The sequence below is a fragment of the Podarcis pityusensis genome (genome assembly GCF_964106645.2).
Source record: "Podarcis pityusensis genome assembly, chromosome: 6".
Taxonomy (NCBI): Eukaryota; Metazoa; Chordata; class Lepidosauria; order Squamata; family Lacertidae; genus Podarcis; species Podarcis pityusensis.
In genome coordinates, this window is record NC_138030.1 from 3239066 (window position 1) to 3261477 (window position 22412).

Genomic DNA, 22412 nt, shown 5'->3' on the forward strand with positions numbered 1-22412 from the left:
AGCCAGCATGGCCAATGCTCAGGGATGATGGGCATTGTAGTCCAACTGCCTGCACAGGGCTACAGTTTCCCTGTCTCTGATTTAATGTACCAGGGCTTCACACGCAGAGCAGGGCAGGGCAATGGAGACGGGCAGCAGTAATAAGGTCCAGCTTTTGTCCTTCAACTAAGAAGTTCAAAAATCTTACTTGTTGATTGACTTCTGACTTCAGCATGTCCCTGAGAGCAGACGCTGCAATGTTGTACAGCCAGCTGTGGGAGAAAGAAGCAGCAAATGTCAGTATGATGGCTAATCTAACACTGCTGTTCTTCCAACCTAGAGGAGGGGCTTTGCAGTGCCTTAAGCAAGAGAGGTGCCCCTTCTCTGTGGGACATCGTCCAAGCTTTGGGTAGGGAAGAGAGATTAGATTTTGGTTTATGAGCCTCATGCTCTACTGACTGAGCTATTCCAGCAGCGGCAATGTGTTACTTTAAACCACATGAGGGCACTGTTTGTTTAGCAATATAGCCAGCACTTGTTTGTAGCCTCTCTTTTTAAGCTAACTCCACCCCTAAAAGCTGATCCATTTTCTCTCTTTTCATCTCTACCGATCCTGTAAATAGTTCCTACCAAGATAAATCTGCTCCTGCATGAATAAAGCCTTTGAACTCCAGAAACTGTTCAATCTAACTCACCCAAGTTAAAAGCTCTTCTTTAAAAAATGGTCCATTAGCTCAGTCATGGCTCTCTAGGGTTTCAAGCAGGTGTCTATCCCACCAATACCTGAAGATGCTGGAGACTGAACCAGGACCTTCTACACGCAAAGGAGGTGCTCTCTCACTGAGCTGTAGCCCTTTGCCTTTCAGTGTCTAGGAAAATAAGGAATTAGAGGTACCTGGTTCCCCCGTAGAATTTCAACCTGAAGTCCCCCATGGCAGAACGGCAGCTTTCATACCACACCCGAAGCCGTCCTTCATCGCCCCTGTCCACTCCCATAACAGTAGAGATGGTGAGACGGTCGATGTTGATGTCAACAGTGCCACTGTCATCTCTGTAGGGGAAAGATGCAGTCATTGCATTGGAACGAGGCAAGGAGAACAGTGATGGTGTACAGCCAGGATAGCCTCTTGAAGATGGGATGCAGAAACTGAAAGGGTGTCTGGGCTGGCTCTGTTCCCCAGGTAGATGGAGCACAATGCCCAGCCAGAAAGCCTGCAAGAGGGATGTGATGTGCGTCCTGATGTGAAGGAAAAGATGGCCGCCCCTTCCATTTCCAGGTAGAGACATTGACTGGACCAGCAACTGAATGTTTTTTCAGCCAGGGCAGCTGCAAACACACAAAAGCACACAGCTTCCCCCTAAAGAATCCTGGGAAATGGAGTTTGCGCCTCACAGAGCTACAGTTCCCAGAACTAAGAAATAATACTAAGGATGAGAGTTACAAATTGCAATCTAAATAAGAATATTAAAAAATGACGAACACTGGTGGAGGGAAGTCACATAAGTGTAGCATTTATCCTTGCATTTTTGTATTGTCGGTATTTGAGTTGGTGTAATTGTATGGTGCTGAAGGAGACTCTTGAGAGTCCCATGGACTCCATTCTGAAGGAAATCAGCCCTGAGTGCTCACTGGAAGGACAGATCGTGAAGCTGAGGCTCCAAGACTTTGGCCACCTCATGAGAAGAGAAGACTCCCTGGAAAAGACCCTGATGTTGGGAAAGATGGAGGGCACAAGGAGAAGGGGACGACAGAGGACGAGATGGTTGGACAGTGTTCTCGAAGCTACCAGCATGAGTTTGACCAAACTGCGGGAGGCAGTGGAAGACTGCTCCTTGACAGCAGGCAGTTCTTACCCTAAAAAGGATGCCAACTTCCAGTTACCGCTCATCAAGACTTTGGCATCTTGGACGGAAAGGTCGACACCCGTCCCGGCAGCAAACTCAGCGCCTGCCTGGTTCACCTGGAATTCAGTGACCTGTACCCTAAAAAGTAGAACAGAGAGACATGTTCCTGCTGAACGTTTCCTTTTCCTTTTTTTAAAATTTGCAAATCCTTTATTATTTTATTCACGTAATATACATTCTTTACAACAAACAACTCCAAAATAAAATCATATGTAACAAAACCATAAGTCTCATGTTTTCATTTACACTGATCTCCTCGCGATACCTTTACTTGATATTTCTTGCTGCTTTCTGCTTTCCTTATAGAATCTTTATAAAAAATTAAATCTCTTAAATCCTATACCAATTTTTAACAATTTCAACTAAACCCTTCACCTCCCTCCCCCCCACCTGTGTGCGATCTTCTTTACCTACTATTATTTTTGTTATTGTTACATTCTTCACTTTATTTGTTATTCTATCCTTAATATATTATTATCCTATATCATGAACACTTCCTTGGGCTGGTGTGGGCAAAGGAACACAGGCAGCTGCCTTATACCAAAGCCAGACTATTAGTATTAGTATTAGTATTAGTATTAGTATTAGTATTAGTATTAGTATTAGTATTAGTTTTCTTCTTTGGCGATCCCTCATAGACGAGTAAGATTGTCTTCCATAAACACGGTTTTAACAATGAGTCCATAAGTGACTGTGGAGGCCAATTCTGGATCCACATGTCCTTCCACAATGGGGACATTGGTTTTCGGGAGGAGTTGATCACAGTGTGGATTTGCCAAGCGTGCCTTCCTCTTAGCACGTTTCTCCCTTGCATCCTGAGTTTGAGTGTCTTCAAAGCCCATGACACCTTTGGTAAAAGGCTGTCCTCCAACTGGAGCACTAGCAGGCAAGTGTTTCCCAATTGTTGGTGTTTATACTACATTTTAAAAAACTTGCCTTAAGGCAGTCTTTAAACCTCTTTTGTTGACCACCAGCATTACGCTTTCCAACTTCCAATTAGTATTAATATTAGTACAGTGGTACCTCGGGTTAAGAACTTAATTCGTTCTGGAGGTCCGTTCTTAACCTGAAACTGTTCTCAACCTGAGGTACTCCGGACCACTCTGGTGGTCCGGAGCCAAGAAGAGGGGAGGTGGGGAGCCACAAACTCTCGCTTACCCAGATACAGAATACGACACTTTCCCAGCAAGCGGAACAGTGTAAGAACCATTTATGTTGTGGAACGTTTCCTTCTTCAGCGCTGACTTCAATATCTCGATTCCAAGTTCCTTTGCTGTAAAGAGGGGGAAAGGGGCAGAATCAGAGAGGTCTGCCTTCCTTGTCTCTCCCAATTAACCTCCCTCTCCAGTGCTCAGTGTTGGGAAGAATCCTCAGGACTCACCCTTCATGACATCACAAGGGGTCGCCCTTGGAGCTCAGCTTTGGGCCCTGAGATCTTAGGTTCTGAGGTTCTCCTGGACTGACAGCCCTTGCCCCACAGGAAAATCCAATGGTTCCCAAACTTTTTGGGGCCACCCCCCCAACCCCAGTGCCTTTTTTTCTGGGGGGACACATACCCATAGCTGTCAACGTTTCCCTTTTTTAAAGGGAAATTCCCTTATTCCGAGTAGGATTCCTTGCAAGAAAAGGGAAAAGTCGACAGCTATGCGCATACCCCTAAACATTTTGTTAATCTTTGTACTTTTGTCTATTTCCTGTATTTATTTTCCCCAACTTGAACTATAAAACAGTGATTTTCTTTTCAAAATGAGAGTACCCCTAAACATTTATTTTTTTAAAAAGCACTGCCGTACCCTATAAAAAACATATTTTGTTTCAGAATAGCGGTTTGCATGGCCCACTAAGGAAGATAATAGCCCAATAAACTTCAAAGCAGTAACAATTAATTGCACATTTATTCAATTAAAACTATTTAAGTTTAATTAATTTGACAGAATTGATGAACTTGATCCAATGGTAGCAGCTTTTAAAAGTCTGACTGTTGTTTGCACCTCTTGCGCCCCCACTCCACTGCCTTGCCTCTGAGGGTCTCCCTAGGTAATCCTGCCCCCCAGGCGGGTAGGGCCACCCCCCCTTTGGGAACCACTGCCTTAATGCAAACATCACATTTTTAAAAGTACTTTCTGCACCAACAAGTTCTCAATTTGAGCATTTCTGGGAGACTCTCTCTCTCTCTCTCTCTCTCTCTCTCTCTCTCTCTCTCTCTTTTTAATCTCCCCCTTCCGTTTTGCTCAAGGCCAAGTACGGAGATTGCCGTGAAGTCACGCACCATAATTCAGCCCCTTCTGGGTCACTTGGACCTTCAAGCCTCCATCCGCTCCCATGGCTGTCTGCACGCAAGAGGCCAGAAGAGCCAGAGAAATTGGCCAGAGCATCCTCTGTAGGCCCAAGGTGCGTGCGAAGGTCATCTGCATTACCTGGAGGAGAAAGGGGGGAAAGGTACCTAAAACGATGCTGTATGAGAAATGCACCCGGTAGACGAAAAAATGTTTCTGAGAATCAGTGATCTAACACAGAGCCCTTCCTGCCTCTGTTCCTTCCCCCTCCCTCGCTCTTGTTAAGTTCCTTGATGATGTGAGAACAGTCTTTAATGTCCTAATCAGTTGGGAGAAGGTGAAGGCTCCCCCCAATGCCTTAATCACCTGTGGAGGATACAGTAGTTCTGGAAAGTTTCTTTGATGTTGGAAATCATTGTGGGAAAGTGAGTGGCTATCTATAAAATCGGATGGTTTGGGCAGAGTTTTTCAGAAGCTCCTGCATGGACTGATCGGCCGCAGGGCTGTGCAAACTGAAGCTACCAGGGGGAGTCACTTGGCCGCTTCTTGAGGGCTTCCAAATGGCAGGTAGAAGTGCCTGCTTGGTATGTATATATTGCTTGCTGTTTTGAAATACAATCTTCTTCTTCCCTGAGGGACACGGGTGGCGCTGTGGGTAAAACCTCAGCGCCTAGGACTTGCCGATCGCATGGTCGGCGGTTCGAATCCCCGCGGCGGGGTGAGCTCCCGTCTTTCGGTCCCAGCTCCTGCCCACCTAGCAGTTCGAAAGCACAATTAAGTGCAAGTAGATAAATAGGTACCGCTTTCTAGCTGGAAGGTAAACGGCGTTCCGTGTGCTGCTCTGGTGCTGGCTCGCCAGAGCAGCTTCGTCACACTGGCCACGTGACCCAGAAGTGTCTGCGGACAGCGCTGGCTCCCGGCCTCTAGAGTGAGATGAGCGCACAACCCTAGAGTCTGTCAAGACTGGCCCGTAGGGCAGGGGTACCTTTACCTTCTTCTTCCTACTCACTTGTGTTTTGCATTGCTTCTGAATCTCCTTTTTTAAAAGAGCCACCTTGCGTTTGGCAAGACGGATGCAAAGGAGCACAGCTGCACAAGAACTATCTCAAAGTACTGAATATTTTTGATGACACCAACGTAGATGCTGCAAAAATACCCATTCCACATTTGTAAGAACTTGATCGTTTCATGTGGCGGCACCTGGAACTCCCTGCCTCTTGATCTCAAGCAGGCATCCTCATTGTATTATTTTCAGCGTCTTTCTCCATGTCTGGGCTGGCTTACCTAAACAAATATGTTTGTAGCAGGCAGCAAAAGAGTACAGGGAAGGCACCTGATTGACGTCAACAGGCAGGGAGTTCCAAAGCGCAGCTGCCAGAATATCAAGTTCTTACAAACACAGAACTGGGCCAATTCCACATATTAAAGAAGTTCAGAGTTATGGTAAGGTGATCTCACAGGTAAATTGGTCCCAGACTTTATACTAATGGCAACTCTTTGAATGTGGCTCAATAGCAAACCAGCAACCAGCACAAGTCTCTAAGCACAGGTGCAATATGTGTTATATGAAACACGGGTATTATGGTGTTACAGATTTTGGGGGGACTCCCCCTAAACCCTAGAAATTAATAAATGGTAGGATTTTGCATCAACAGAAGTCTAGTGTCCAGATCAAAGGAAGTAATAGTACCACTCTATTCTACCTTAGTCAGACCACACCTGGAGTCCTGTGTCCAATTCTGGGCACCACAATTTAAGAAGGATGTTGACAAGCTGGGAGGTGTGCAAAGGAGAGCAACCAAGATGGTCAAGGGTCTGGAAACTAAGCCTTATGAGAAATGGTTGAGGGAGCTGGGTATGTTTAGCCTGGAAAGTTCAGGTAAAGCAAAGAGTAAGGTTAACGCAGGGATGCGGGTGGCACTGTGGGTTAAACCACAGAGCCTAGGACTTGCCGATCAGAAGGTTGAAGGTTCGAATCCCCGCGACAGGGTGAGCTCCCGTTGCTCGGTCCCTGCTCCTGCCAACCTAGCAGTTCAAAAGCACGTCCAAGTGCAAGTAGATAAATAGGTACCGCTCCGGCGGGAAGGTAAACGGCATTTCCGTGCGCTGCTCTGGTTCACCAGAAGCGGCTTAGTCCTGCTGGCCACATGACCCGGAAGCTGTATGCCAGCTCCCTCGGCCAATAAAGCGAGATGAGCGCTGCAACCCTGGAGTCGGCCACGACCGGACCTAATGGTCAGGGGTCCCTTTACCTTTGAGGTTACCGTAACTTCCGTCATATAGCCTCAGTATGCTGATGACAATGTAGTGTGCGCACACTCAGAGGATGACCTCCAAACCATCCTAAATATCTTTGCAGAAGCTTATGAAAAGCTTGGCCTATCACTCAACATCCAAAAAACCAAAGTGCTGCACCAACAAGTACAAAATAACCCCTCTGCAGTGCCACAAATCCAACTGAATGGTGAAACATTGGAAAATGTTGATCACTTCTCCTTTCCACAATGGCCAACATTGATGCTGAAATCCAGCATCACCTGAGCTCTGCGAGTGTGGCTTTCTCCCAACTGAAGTGCAGAGTGTTTGAAGACCGGGACATTCGCAGGGAAACAAAAATGCTCGTTTACAAAGCTATTGTACTACCAACCTTACTACATGCTTGTGAAATACGGACCACTTATAAACGCCATCTCTAACTCCTCGAAAGATTCCATCAACGGTCGCAAAGGAGAAACGTGCTAGGACGAAAGCACACTTGGCAAATCCATACCGTGATCAGCTCCCGCTCGTAAACCTTTGTCCCCACAGTGGAAGGATGTGTGGATCCAGAATTGGCCTCCACTGTCACTTACGGACTCATTGTTAAAACCGTGTTTATGGAAGACAATCTTACTCGGCTACGAGTGATCGAAGAAGAAGAAGAAGAAGAAGAAGAAGAAGAAGAAGAAGCCTGGAGAAGAGGAGATATGAGAGCCATCTTCAAATATCTTATGGGCTGTCACCAGGAAGAAAGAGCATGCTTGTTTTCTCTTTTTCTGGAGGGTAGGACTCGAACCAATGGCTTCAAGTTGCAAGAAGGGAGATTCTGACTGAACATTTGGGAAAACTTTCTGACAGCAAGAGCTCTTTGACAGTGGAACAGACTCCCATGAGAGATGGTGGACTCGCCTTCCTTGGAGGTTTATAAGCAGAGATTGGATGGCCATCTGTCATGGATGCTTTAGCTGAGTTTCCTGCATTAAAGGGGGTTGGACTGGATGACCCTTAGGTCCCTTCCCACTCTAAGATTCTATGATTAATTGGGATATGGGTGAAAGTACAATCTGCAGAGCCATGCCAGAGAAGGATTCCCAGGGCTGGCTGATGCAAACCAGTCTGGCTGGCCTGATGAAGAACAAATCTGTTAACATGGCAAAAGGGGTTGATGGGCCATCAGAGAGGAATCTTTTGGCCTGGGGAGACAGATGTTGCCAAGGTCATGGTGTGTGAGTTTGAAGCTACAGGAAAGAGTTTCTTTAGCAAGGTGTTCTGGGAAAAAGGAGGGGAGAGAAAAAGGAGACATCCATCTTGGGCAGGCTGGCTGAAGGCAGGCTGGGAAACATGCTTTTGATTCAAGTGTTGCACTGCAGTGTGGGGCAAGCCCCTCTTGAAATGACCATGCTGTAAGATCTGACCTCCTTCCACACAGACTGAAAGTGTAAATAGGTGAATAAACCACATTTCTTAAAGCTACGACAGTCTCCGCCGTGTCTCAGTTCTCCAAAGGAACACAGACCCCATGTGAGTGCCAGGAACCCCCTCGGATCTTGCTATCATTCGGCAGAGAAAGGGGGAGGCACCCAACTTTTGTAACAATAGAAACTGCTGCCTCTAAGTGAGGCAAACCTTCATGGCAAATAGCCATCGATAGCCCTCTCCTACAATCTTCCTAAAGCCATCTTGGTGGGTGGCCATTTTTGCCCCTTTGGGGAGCAAGTTCCATAGTTTAAGTATGAGCTGTGCAAAGCTTTTTTTTTGCCTTTTATAAAAACCCAGCTGATATAGAAATTCATTTGTGTTGCAAATCAGACAGCAGCTTCCCACACACACCTGAATGTATAATCAAGTGATAAACCAGTAGCACCAGAAGCTGCACCCACAGAGGTAAAGGTTTTGCAGAATTGGCACATTTACCTCCCCTGAAGTTGTTTAAAAACCCATGTGTTTTATTTTTTCCAAAGAGGAGTGAGCAAATCACTCCTTCAGAAGGCATATGAAACACTTGGTGTGATATTTATTTTAAAGGCAAATTCTACTATTTCAACCTCTCAAACCCCAAACCAGTTTCCCCTCTAAAGTAACAACACCACCACAATATTTTTTTTTGTTCTGTCTTTCAGGGCATATACCCTTGCAAGGTGACATAAAGAGATAATTGTTTGATTTGTTTTCAGGGCTACAGTTCCTTCCTGGAAATGTGATATGAGAACCTCTGACCATATGCAAAGTGCCTCCCCAAAGTCTCTGTGAATCTGTGCCAACATGCTTATTTATTCATTTCAATCAGAAAATTTATATACCCCTTGCTCAAAAAGAAAATGAAAACAGAACAATCCTCCAAGCTGTGTACAATTTCAATTATATAAATATATAATCTGGCTAAAATACGCAGACCGACAAAAAGCAAGGATACAGAAAACCTTCATTGAAACAGAGATAGCACATGCCTATTGTCCTCACAGAGACATACTTTGCAGAGTGGTTTAACAGCCAATCTCTCTTTCCAGGGAACTCTGGGAACAGTCTCTCTTTGAGGGGAACTGAGGCCACCTGACAACTCCCAGCACCCTTATCAAACTACAGCTCCCAGAATTCTCTGGGGGAAGCCACAGCGCTTTGAAGTGGCATCATGGGTGGTTTAAATGTTTGGTGTGAATGTGGCCTCCGCCAAGGAAAGGAGAAGGAGGAGAAGGGTTTGCACAGCAAAGAGGAGGTCGTGTCACCCCAAGATGACAGGGGCCTGGTCAGGCTCAAAAACAGAAGACAGGAGAAGACAGGGTGGGGGGGGGGAGAGAGAGAATTCTGCCGGCTGATGGACTTGTAGCCAGAGGGATGAGTACCTGTCCGTGTTTCTGCAAAGCAGCTGCCTGATGTGTTGGAGCTGAGGGTGTCTTAGATGGAACGTGCTCCAGCCCTTGATGCAGAAGGAAATGGTCCAACCACTCACTGGGGCTTCCTACTGCTGCCCTGTTAATGCCACTGCAAAAAGAACCAGCTACTTATATGGCCCCTTGGCCATTGTGCTTTGCAGGAGAAAGCACCCTGCAGATACCGTCTTATCAGGAGGTCTGTAGACGCCGACCAGACAAGGCGCCACCTCTATCATCTGTCGAAGACTGTCCATTCCCAGCAAGCCTTTTACGGGACCACCTCTATCCCAGTATCATCAGATTGAAAGTTGTTTTCCTGCACGTGGCACTTCACTCGGAAGCTGCCGTTGCGATGCAGAATGCTGCAGCACAGTTGCTGACAGGAGTGAGACCCTGTCAGGTTGTACAGGTCTGCCCCAGCTGCTGATTTGTTACCAGGCAGAGTTCAAGGTGTCACTATTAGTATAAAAAGAAAGTGCTGTACTTAGTAGCTTGGGAACAGTTTATCTGAAGGGCAGAAGAAAGCGGCCAAGGAGAAAACCATACACAAGGTCAGAGTGGAGTCCCTAAGTTGATTGGATGGTGCTTTGTATGCCTCCTTCCTGCAACTCCTGCAGCCAAACTGGTGCCAAACATATTGCTTTTCTTTGGACAACATCAGTGAGGCCAGGAAGTCTTGTCATCTGGCCAGCCCAGGACCTCCAGACACACCGCCCAGGCTTGCACCCTGGAGAGTGATAATTTTATTGTTTTATCCTTTTTTGGTAAACTGCTTTGAGGAAATCACCTTGCCAACAAAGGTCCGTATAGTTAAAGCTATGGTTTTCCCAGTAGTGATGTATTGAAGTGAGAGCTGGACCATAAAGAAGGCTGATTGCCAAAGAATGGAGGCTTTTGAATTCTGGTGCTGGAGGAGACTCTTGAGAGTCCCATGGACTGCAAGAAGATCAAACCTCTCCATTCTGAAGGAAATCAGCCCTGAGTGCTCACTGGAAGGACAGATCCCGAAGCTGAGGCTCCAAGACTTTGGCCACCTCATGAGAAGAGAAGACTCCCTGGAAAAGACCCTGATGTTGGGAAAGATGGAGGGCACAAGCAGAAGGGGACGACAGAGGACGAGATGGTGGGACAGTGTTCTCGAAGCTACAAACATGAGTTTGACCAAACTGCGGGAGGCAGTGGAAGACAGGAGTGCCTGGTGTGCTCTGGTCCAGGGGGTCACGAAGAGGCGGACACGACTAAACAACTAAAAAACAACAGCAAAGTACAGTCTACTTTGGTTGCCAAATGCCTTGGAACTCGTATGTTTCAGCTCCTGAACGATCAGAAACTGGAAGTGTGTGTTCAGGTTGTTGAATGATTTTCGGAAGCTGGACATCCAGTAAGGCTTCTGATTGCAATCAGAAGCCGCACTTTGGTTTCCAAACGTTTTGGAAGTTGAACGGATTTCCAGAACGGATTCCGTTCGACTTCCAAGGTACGGCTGTATATAAATTTTATGAAATAAGCAAATAACAGCTAAGAATGATTTAAAGCAACACAGTAAATAATAGTAGGCAAATTTAAAAGCAGTACTGAGCAGACAGCCAGGGGCAGAGACCTATTCCTCTTGACAGAATTGTTTCCAGAAAGTGCAGATAGCTGGTGCCTGTCATATCTGGAAATAAAGATTGCCCTAAACTGCCTTGCTATCATGTCTCTTAATTATAAAAGGAAGGAGGCAATAATTCTGCTGAAGCAATATGTCTGGGTAACTTCTAGAGGGGAGCCTCAGGCCATTGAAAGCTCTTGACTGGTTTTTATGGGGGGTGGAGGGAAAAGGAAGAAGGAATCATCTCTTGGCTTTGCACTTCCAGAAGGAGTCTGGTGCTCTCTCCTTTAACTTTATGGTTACAAACGATAAGGGAGGATAGGAAAGATTTGCAGCTAAATCAAAGGATTTAGCAAGAGGTGCTGCAATTGTTCCCTGAGTTAATGCAACAGAATCTCTTGTCTTACTTCTCGAGGCCAAAAGAGAGCTTCTTTCTCAGGTGCAGTCTACCATCCTGATAGCAAAAGCATGATTCAGGGAATACATTGTAACACTGCTCTCTAGAGTCTCAGGTGAGGATCCATTTATAACACTGGCAGAGCAAAAGTTACCACTGAACCGTGCCCCTCACAAGGCTTCCTATCTGAGTATGTGTGGCTCTGCGCATGGGTTGTGCAACCACCGAGCTCATGTGCAAACAGCTTTTCTACAATTTTATAATGACCCAGCAAGACTCTTCTCATTGCGCAAAAAATAAAAAGTCGATGCCCTCTGCAGGCCAAGCAGACACACCTGACCAACGTAGCCAGCTAATTCCAACTAATTCCATGAAATTACAGAGATGATGCACCCTAGAAGATGAAGATTGATTTGGAGCAAGAACAATAAAGCAAGATGAGCGCCGCAACCCCAGAGTAGGTCATGACTGGACCTAATGGTCAGGGGTCCCTTTACCTTACCTTTACAACTCCACTAGCATCTCTCAGTATTGTGAATAACACCTAACTTACCTTTCGTTGGTCTCTTCATGAACCTATCTAAAAGACTGAGTTAAGCATTTGAAAAATCTATTGAAACCAGACATTATAAGTTCATTTTAGGTTGGGTAGTTTGCAAGTCTCTGTGGCTTTGTTTGATGTTTTGTATTTTTCTCCGAAGGTTGATAAAGAATGTATAATTACTGATCTGTGTATATTAATCGCCAACGTGTTGCATGAGTCGCACTATTCCCAACAGCAAGGGCTGGTGGACTGGGCTCCCCCGCCCACTTGCTTGCATACCTCAATGCAACCTCAGCTCCTGGCAACCAGCAGCCCCTGGCCAGTCCCAGAGGCGCCATTCGCCTGTGGAGCTTGTAGCTGGGGCTGTTGCAACAAACAGCCCTGCAAGCCTTTGGGAGGCAGAGACGCAAGAGGGCATAAGAGGAGAGAGGGAAGGAAAGAGGATGCCTGTGGCACCCCTGACCATCCTTCAAAGCACCCCAGGGTGCCACGGCACACTGGTTGAAAACGACTGTTCTGGTGTTGTGAAAGAGGGAAAAGAACTTTTCTCTGTCTACTTTCTGCCTGCCATGCATCATCTTAGAGACTGTTATCATGTCTCCTCTTCCTTTTCTGTAAAACGTCCCAAACTCTGCAACCTTTCTCCATAGGGGAGTTGTTCCCTTGACCAAACCTTCAGAAGTCCTGCCACCTCAAGTAGCCAGGTGGGCTACCCAGTCAGTTGGGCCACCAGCCCTCCTGAAACCCTAGAGTGCAAATCTTGAAGAAGTGTTACTTACAAGAGTCTTGAGCTCCAAAGGATCAGCTGGACGCTATCCGATGATCTTATCAACCCTCCTGGAACCTTTATAATTCTTCCCCGCCATTCCTAGACTTCCTTATATTGCAAGTGATTGACAGTAATTCGTCAATCCGGGGCCCATGGAATGCCCCCACAGTTCCCCATCCCCAGTCACACCACCGGAGACAAGAAAGGAAGTGATGATTTTTTTATCTGGGTGTTGTACTCTGGGGTGTTCTCTCTCTTGTGAGAAAATCCAACCACATCATTTATCATCGAAGGAACTCCGGCGGGATGATGAAAGGCTGATTGTCTTTGATATTGACACAGATGAAGGTTGCCCAATATATTCGACGTTTGTGGGCAACATGAACGTCATGTCAGGTTCAGCACAAGGAAGTGTAACGAGATGAACCTTCAGGCAAAATAATATTCATCCTAACTTCAAATATGCAATGACGTTGTCTAAACTCCTGATGAGCAACCAAGGAAAAAAGTATACCGTATTTTCCCATGTATAAGACGCCCCCATGTATAAGACGACCCCTGTTTCCAAAATTAAGAAAATGAAAGAACAATGGCAAGAGAAGTTGATGAACCATGTGGAACTGGCAAAAATGACAGGTAGACTAAGAGAAAAAGACAACAGAGACTTTGAAAAAGATTGGGAACCATTCATATTATATTTGCAGAAACAAAGAAAGTCAATAGACTTGATGGCAGGATTTAAATAAACATCCACATCATTAGCATCAGAAAATGTTTAGAAGATAGTGAAATAAGATGATGTGGTTAATTTTATTTTTATGTTTATAGGTTTGATGTTTTGTTATTAATAACTTTTTCTGTTAAGAGATAGCAAAGTGGGTGAAAATAGAACCAAAACAGAAGTGGAAGTTGGGGGAAGCCTTGGAGGGGAGGGAGGAAGGAATATATAGTAAATGTTAATAATTTGAGATATATGGACTATATGGAACTTGCCGAACTGACTAGGAGACTCCATGTCCAGAGAGAACAGATGATGGAAGAAGATTGGAAGAAGTTTAAGGAATATTTGAAAAAATATGTTAATATTTAAATCTTAGAATAGCTTTGGAAGTTGATTTAGGCTGTAAGGTTAGAAGTAGAAGATAGTGTATTTTAAAATAGAATTATTTGTAAGTGATAAAATGTGAAGATTTTTATGGTTAAAGTAAGAGTGATAAAAAAAGGTTAGAAATTATGATTATGATATATGTAAACTGCTAAAGATGAGGTAAAATGAAAATCAGATAGGGGGGACTTGGGGAAGCCCACCTAACAATGTTTAGAAAAAATAAGGATAAGTCAAGAATCTGTTTGTATTGTTTGTTTTTCTGTTTGTGTTATAAAATGAATAAAATAAAAAATTGGGGGGGGGGGAGAATTTGAGATGTATGTAATGAATGAAAAAGAAAAATGAATAAAATTTTTTTTAAAGAAAGAAAAGGAAACCCTAAACTAGAAGTGAAAATCTGGATGATTGGTGGTGGCAAGTTGTTGATCTTTTTGGGGGGGCGATCACCCTCAAAGTTTCCAGCATGAGCTGCATGCAGTGCACAGTGGTGAAGAAGCAAAGGCCGCGACTGGGGGGACACCCAACCCTCCCCTCCCCAGTGGCAGGATGCCAAGGAGGGGTGGGGAAGGCAGCGACCATTGTGCATCAGGCCTTGCCTTTGAGCAAACTGAGTTGAGGAAGGTGGTGAGCAGAGTGGGAGCTTGAGAGGGGAATAGGTCTTGGTGTTTCGATTTCTGGGAATGGAGTTGAGAGATGACCTAACCTGGGGAGAAAAGACCTGATGAAGAGAGCACAGCAGAGGTTATATTTTCTGAGAATTCTCCAGGAAAACAACCTCTCAAAGGACCTGTTGATGGCATTTTACCATTGTACTGTGGAGAGTGTATTAGCTTATGGTCTGTGCGTGTGGTTTGGGAGCTGCACGGTCAGGGAAAAAACAATACTGTCCAGGGTTGTAAAGACCGCGGAGAGAATAATTGGGTGCACTCTTCCCACCTTGGATCAAATCTACGCTTCCAGGTGCCATAAGAAAGCTGCAGAGATAGCGCAGGATAGTGCGCACCCTGGAAATGATCTATTTCAGCTTCTGCCTTCTGGAAGAAGGTACAGGGTTATAAAGACTAGGATTAGCTGCCTGAGAAACAGTTTCTATCCAAATGCGATTTTGGTTTTAAATGCAGTGTAAGGTAGTGTCAAGGGACGCGGGTGGCGCTGTGGGTTGAACCACAGAGCCTAGGACTTGCCAATCAGAAGGTCGGCGGCTCGAATCCCCGCATTGGGGTGAGCTCCCGTTGCTCGGTCCCTGCTCCTGCCAACCTAGCAGTTCGAAAGCACCTCAAAGTGCAAGTAGATAAATAGGTACCACTCTGGCGGGAAGGTAAACGGTGTTTCTGTGTGCTGCTCTGGTTCGCCAGAAGCGGCTTAGTTAATGCAGAGGTCTGCAAGTTAGCAACTCCTCAGCGCTGGTCAGCAAAATTAATGCAGATTCACCAAGCTTTGATTCACAGAGTTTCATGCTTTCTTCAGTGGCATTAAAGATTAGAAACTTGCTTTCTTTAAAAGAAAAGGGGAGAAATAGAATGAAAACTGGGGTTCTCAGGATGCCAGTTACTGGAGATTGCATCAAATATGCATAGCCCTGTTGTGTAATTAGCAAGTGAAACTGCACACCATCAGGTTTAATTGTTTGTGTGAGAAAGAATCCCATTATTTCTGCGTAGGCAAGAGTTCTGTCTCAGTCTAAGTCAGAGACTTGTCTCCTGAATACAGTGGTACCTCGGGTTAAGAACTTAATTCGTTCTGGAGGTCCGTTCTTAACCTGAAACTGTTCTTAACCTGAAGCATCAGTTTAGCTAATGGGGCCTCCTGCTGCCGCTGTGCGATTTCTGTTGTCATCCTGAAGCAAAGTTCTTAATCCGAGGTACTATTTCTGGGTTAGCAGAGTCTGTAACCTGAAGCGTCTGTAACCTGAGGTACCACTGTACCAGAATTGCAAAACACTTCCTGACTGTCTCTATCTTCAGGTGGGATTCAATCACACTCCTGCAAACCCAAGTTGTGCAACTATAGCTGATTGGGAGTTCTTGCACAACAAGTCCACTTCCCCTAATCACTGGACTTTTTGCTATGAGGAAAGTGAAATTGAAATGCCCTAGGAAGCGCAGGATTGCGTTTGCTTTGAAACAAATCAGGAGCGAATGCTCGTGAATCAGCTGGCATTGTCTAACCTCCCTGCAAATGATTCAGGGTAAACGCCCAAGAAACCCGTCGTCTGAAAGGCCCTGCGCCGCTTGGAATCCTCCAGTGGTTCCCGCATCGCAAGGGGGTTGGACTAGATGACCCTTGGGGTCCCTTCCCAAGCTACAATTCTGTGATTCACCGGCGCTCCTCAAAATATCACTGCTGCAAAGAACTCTGGTCTCGCTGCTCCGTTGAGAGAGGATCGCTCAGGGCAGCAGTGGTTTGGGTCCCAGGCTGGTGAACGGCAGGAAGGGGTATCATCATTTGTTTATTATTATTATTATTATTATTATTATTATTATTATTATTGATACAGCAAGAAATGAAAGAGAAAGAGAAAAACACAGATACAGAATTACACACAGGAATAGCAACAAACACAAAATTTTCTTAACAAACCATAAAACATAAGTTGGTCTTAACACTATCGACCCAACCTCCCATCTATTCCTTATTTCAATTTAACATTACTTATTGCCAATACACACTTTTATCATAATTTAACTTTTTCTTAATATATCTTAACTCTTCTGTCTAACTTGCAACTACTACTGAAGTTCCTGGAATGCTGCAACAGAGTTTAAACTTCTATATTTATATTTCAAATGTTCTTTGAAAACCTCCCATTTTGAGACAAATTCCTGTTTTGATTTATTCGTTATTTCTTCTGATAGACCATCTAATTCGGCATATTCTGTCAGCTTTTGGATCCATTCATTTATAGAGGGAATTTCAATACACTTCCATTTTGGCGCGATAAGAACTCTTGCTGCCGCCGTGGTGTATAAAAAGATACCCTTCGTTTTTTGCAGAATGTCCAAATCTGTAATTCCCAGGAGATAGGCCTCTGGTTTTTTATTAAAAGAGATCTTTAGCATTTTTTGCAAGGGGTATCGTCATTTGGGCAGCCAAATTTATTGCGCTGGTTCTGAGCACCCTTTTTCTCTGTGGAGAAAGAGATCATTGCACCGCTGATCTGACCTTGCCCTCGTTTTACCTTCCCATCCCCAAGGCCTACAGAGTCCTGTGTGTCAGGTCTGCAGGGGAAGCCAGCCAAACATTTCAGGAGAGAAATGCCTCAAGTACTTAATCCAATCTAAAAGTAAACATATTTCCAAATTATATGATTTGCTCCTAGAATGGGAGGTAAAGGAGGAGCAAGTGAAGACAGTGATGATAAAGTGGGCCCAGGATTTAGGGGAAAATATTACGATGAGCCTCCATTTCTTCCCCTTCTATTTGCCAGGAGGTGATGGGCTCAATGGGAAGAAATGGAGGCAGTGAGAGATTTTACTTTCTTGGGCTCCATGATCACTGCAGATGGTGACAGCAGTCACGGAATTAAAAGACACCTGCTTCTTGGGAGAAAAGCAATGACAAACCTAGACAGCAGCTTAAAAAGCAGAGACATCACCTTGCCGACAAAGGCCCATGTCAGGGAACTGACATCGGAGCGGGAGGCGAAGGGGAGGCTCCTAGATGATGCTGGAGAAGGACCCAGCAGCAGGGGGAGAAGCAGCTCAGTGGAGGGGGAAGCATTTAAGCGCAACACCAGGAACAAAAGTGGGCAGATGGGGAAATCGGAGAGAGGGCTCCCGGACTCTTCACTGGAACTCAGTGAGGAGGGGACAGGTCCTCCGCTACCTACGCCCTCCCTGCGCAGAAGGCTCCCGCGCAGTGAGAGGAGGAGGAGACTGGGTGTCAAACAACTCTTATGTTTCAGTTACAGATAGGTAGCCGTGTTGGTCTGCCATAGTCAAAATAAAAAAAATCCTTCCAGTAGCACCTTTAAGACCAACTAAGTTAGTTCTTGGTATGAGCTTTCGTGTGCAAGCACACTTCTTCAGATTCTGAAGAAGTGTGCTTGCACACGAAAGCTCATACCAAGAACTAACTTAGTTGGTCTTAAAGGTGCTACTGGAAGGATTTTTTTTATTTTAACTCTTATGTTGGAAGAGATTCAAGAAACGCCCACTGACGGATTCTGCCAGTGACTGAGACAGTCATGATTAGAAAGGGCTGTGCAGTCAGAAAGGTTTAACAAGGCAAATTAGCCTAGAGAGGCACCAGTTTACGCACGAGTAACTCATACTCATCACAGCAATCCGTCAGTCCCTGAAAGTTGCTCGTGCGCAGCAGCAGGCAGGCAGCATCATGAGCAAGCCCGGAGAAGCCAGCACCCAGGGGGGAGCAGCTGGAGGGCAAACGCTGGTGGAGAGGAACCGAGAGTTGGAGCAGCATGTGGCCATTCTGACGGCGCGGCTGGACGAAAGGCGGTCTCAAGATGCACAGGTCAGACCCACCCCCATAGCAAGGAAGGTACCGGGACTGGTGCACAAATTTGGGGGGAAGCCGCAAGAATACAGTGCGTTTCGAACGGAAATAGAGTACGCATTGGAATTGCAGCATGACGATTTTGAAGACGACGCGGCGCGGGTGGCATATATTGTGGGTCACCTGCAGGACGGGGCCAGGGAATGGGTCAGGCCCCTTATGGCGACGCAGAATGCCGCCATGCAGGACCTGAGGAAATTCTTCCAAGCAATGGACGCAATGTTTTCCACTGATGTTCAAAAAAGTGTGACAAAGGGGGAATTGATGAACTGTAAACAGGGGAGCCAGTCAGTTAGGGACTACTGGTCGCGCTTTGCCATGATAGTTCACTGCCTCGGGTGGCAACTGGACTCCGAACCCATACAGATGTTATTCGAGGAGGGGTTGTCCCCAACGGTTAAGGATGAACTTTCCCGCGCACCCCGCCCACAGGGGATGGATCAGCTGACCAAGGCTGTGCTTGCGATTGGCGTGCGCCAGGAAGCGCGGGCCCAGGAGAGGCGGGAAGGGAGAGAGCAACGTTGCCATGACTACCGCATTCCTGAAATACCAAGGCAGCCTTCCCCGCCAGCAGAGCCAATGGAAATAGATGGGGCACGCGCGCGGGAAGTTTCAAGCACCAGCGAAGGGCGCAAAAAGGAGGGAAAGGATTGGAAAACCTCCAAGAAGTGTTACCTTTGCCAGCGGCCAGGACATTTTGCCAGAGCCTGCCCTCAAAGAAAGGCCTGGCAAGGAATGGTGGGAGCCGCAGGGGGTGAGGAGGAGGTGGTAAAGGAACAGGAACAGGGAAACGGGAACGCTTGGCTGCCAATCAAGGGGCACAACAGCCAGGCCAGCCACCAGTAAAAGTGCCCCAACCAGACCCCCCCAAGGCGGCAATAGCCATCGAAGTGGTGCTAGAACTCCCGAACGGGCACCCAGTCAAGGTGAAAGGGATGCTGGATTCAGGCAGCTCATGTAATTTCTTCAGCAAAGACTTTGCATTAGAGCACCAGCTCCACTTACTGCCTTTGGATTTTCCCTTGCAAGTGACCACCATTGATGGCAGGGAGCTTCTAGGAGGGGAAGTGACACACCAGACCCCACCAATGAGAATGAGGGTGTCCAGGCACTCGGAGACCGTCGCCTTTCACGTCGCCTCACTAGCAGGGCCCCCAATAATATTAGGGATGAGCTGGCTAGCACAACATGATCCAGTGATGGCGTGGCATCAGAGGACAGTCACCTTTGGGTCAGCTTACTGCCTGGAACACTGTCTAGGGGGGGAAGCCCCAAGAATGACCGTGGCCAGGGTGGCTGGGATGGCGGTGGAGCGGAAAGGGGAGGTGCCGCCACAATACGCAGATCTGCGGGAGGTCTTCAGCGAGAAGGAGGCAGATAGACTGCCACCCCATAGGCCCTTTGACTGCCAGATCAACTTGCTTCCGGGGGCTCAGCTGCCAGTGGGTAAGCTGTACTCCATGTCTGACAGGGAGATGAAGGAGTTGCGAGAATTTATTGACAAGAACCTGAAAAGAGGCTTCATAAGAGAATCAAAGGCGGTAGGGGGCAGTCCGGTGTTCTTTGTGGACAAAAAGGACACAAATAAACCCAGGCTCGTAGTGGACTATAGAGCTGTCAGTTTGGTGTCAGAACCCGTGACCTTCCCAATGCCCAGGATTGACAACATTTTAACGCGAGTGAGGAAAGGCAAAATTTTTACCAAGCTGGACCTCAGGGGCGCATACAATTTGATCAGGATGAGGGAGGGGGACGAATGGAAGACCACAATGTTCACACCCCTAGGTGCCTTTGAGTACTTAGTTATGCCTTTTGGATTACAGTCGGGCTCCGCCTGTTTTCAAGCTTTCATGCACCACGTGTTGGGGTCTCTGCTGTACAAGAACTGCGTAGCCTTCTTGGACGACGTCTTAATTTATTCGGACAATGAGGAGCAACATGTTAGAGACGTCAGGGAAGTGTTACAACGACTGCAGAAGCACCAGTTGTGGGTCAAGCTGGAAAAATGTCAGTTTCACGCCAGAGAAGTCAAGTTTCTGGGGTACAAGTTGTCTGACAAAGGCTTAGCGATGGACCCAAGCAAGGTGCAGGCAGTGCTGTAGTGGAAGGCTCCCAAAACACGGAAGGACGTACAGAGGTTCCTAGGGTTCAGCAACTTCTACAGGAAATTCATCAAGAACTTCGCCCACTTGACAGCGCCCATCACGGATTGTCTCAGTAGCAAAAAGAAGTTTGTGTGGACAGAAGAGGCCCAGCAATCCTTCGAAAAACTGAAGAAGGCGTTCGCATCGGAAGAGCAACTCCTGCACGTAGATCTGGAGAAACCCCTGAGGCTAGAGACCGACGCGTCCGACAGAGCCGTAGGGGCGGTCCTTTTGCAGCCAGGGAGGGGCAAGCAGGAATGGAAACCGTGTGCCTTTTTCTCGAGAAAACTGAGCAAGTCGGAGCAAAACTATACAGTGTATGACCGCGAACTGCTGGCAATCTACGCGGCCTTTCGTCGTTGGCATCATCTACTGATAGGGGCGCAACAACAGATCCAGGTTTGCACAGATCACAAGAACTTGGAGTACTGGAGAACCGCATGAGTACTCAACCAGAGACAGATTCGATGGGCACAGGAGTTCTCCAAGTTTTTCTTTGAAATCCGATACGTGCCCGGAGAGGAAAACGTAAGAGCAGACGCTCTCTCGCGTAAACCGGAGTACCTGGAAGGAGAGGGGCCGCCGGAGAAACGACACGTGATCCCCGAGGACCGATGGGTGTGTGGGGGAACTTTGGTGGGGAAACAAGAACTAGCCGGGCTGACCAGAAACGACGTGTTCGCGCAAACTAAAATCCGGGAACTACGAGACGGAAGAGGGACCCAAGAAGGGTTTGAGGAGAAGGAAGGGGTACTGTACTATAGGGGAGCGCTGTACGTACCGGGGGAGACCCTGAGGGGAAAGGTACTCAAACAACTCCACGACAACCCCACAGCAGGGCACTTTGGACAGCACAAAACCATGATGCTTGTGACCAGGCAGTTCTGATGGCCCAGGGTGAGGGAGGATGTACGGGAATATGTACGGGGGTGCGACCGCGGCCAAAGGGCAAAGGGGGAGCGGGCTGCCCCCACAGGATTACTGGAACCCTTACCCACGCCGGGGAAACCCTGGGAGGTGGTATCCATTGATTTTATGACAGATTTGCCCAAGTCCCGGGGAAAGACAGCAGTCATGGTAGTGGTCGACCTACTGACAAAAATGTGCCATTTTATAGCTTGCTCACATGCTGTAACGGCAGAGGAAACAGCCCGGTTGTTTGTGGAGCACATATTCCGGCTGCATGGCGCCCCCTTGAGGGTTATCTCCGACCGCGGAAAACAATTTACTTCCCGGTTCTGGAGGAAGCTCATGAGCTTGCTGCAGGTGGAGGTGGGTTTCTCGACGGCGAGACACCCAGAGACCAACGGGCAAGCAGAAAGAGCGAACAGTATACTCCAGCAATACCTACGCTGCTATGTCAGCGAGAGGCAGAACGATTGGGTAGAAAAACTAGCGCTGGCTGAATTCGCGTACAACAACGCGGAACACGTGTCCACGGGAATGAGCCCATTCATGGCCAACCATGGGTGTCATCCCAGGGCCTTCCCGGGGAGTGGGGAGGAAAGCTGGAGCGTACCCGCTGCAGAGCAGTTTGTGGAAGAAATGGAGGCCCTACACCAGCAACTTAAGATGAACTTGGAGCGGGCCAAGGAAACTTACAAGAGGCAGGCAGACAAGCACCGCAGGGAAGGGGAGACCATACGGGTGGGGGACCGGGTGTGGTTGTCCACCCAAGGGCTACCTTTCAAAGGGGGGTGCAAGAAGTTGCAGCCCAGACGGCTGGGACCTTTTGAGGTAACACAGCAAGTTAATCCCGTGGCATTTAAGCTCAAGTTGCCTGATAGCATGAAAATACACCCGGTTTTCCACAGGTCCCTGCTCTCACCGCATAGGGAAGGGCGGGAATTCCAGGGGCAAGAGGGAGAAGTCACCACACACCCGCAGGTAGAAGAAAGGGAACACCACCACAGGGCCACGGAAATACTGGACTCAAGGTGGCAAGGGCGCCGGGTGGAGTATTTGGTAGCGTGGGAAGGGGAACCCAGGTCCGAAAACACGTGGGTCCCCACGGAAGCCTTCGAGGACAGGTATCTGGTGGAGGTATTCCACCGC

General features: G+C 47.2%; 1 protein-coding gene across 3 annotated transcripts in view; it reads right to left on the bottom strand.

The window, feature by feature from the left end:
* LOC308480058 (bactericidal permeability-increasing protein-like) overlaps positions 1 to 22412 on the bottom strand; it is a 51797-nt gene that overhangs the window by 19746 nt on the left and 9639 nt on the right. Inside the window, exons 1-6 of one of the 3 annotated variants that reach the window (XM_081011328.1) lie at positions 12601 to 12849; positions 4154 to 4301; positions 3043 to 3157; positions 1834 to 1962; positions 875 to 1030; positions 188 to 251 (exon numbers count right to left, since the gene is read on the bottom strand). In XM_081011328.1, the coding sequence (XP_080867454.1) occupies positions 188 to 251; positions 875 to 1030; positions 1834 to 1962; positions 3043 to 3157; positions 4154 to 4298 (609 nt within the window). In that variant the 5' untranslated portion in view covers positions 4299 to 4301; positions 12601 to 12849. Of the gene's footprint in view, positions 1 to 187; positions 252 to 874; positions 1031 to 1833; positions 1963 to 3042; positions 3158 to 4153; positions 4302 to 4526; positions 4603 to 12600; positions 12850 to 22412 lie in introns of those variants that run through there. The other 2 variants (XM_081011329.1, XM_081011327.1) reach the window with 2 other exon arrangements.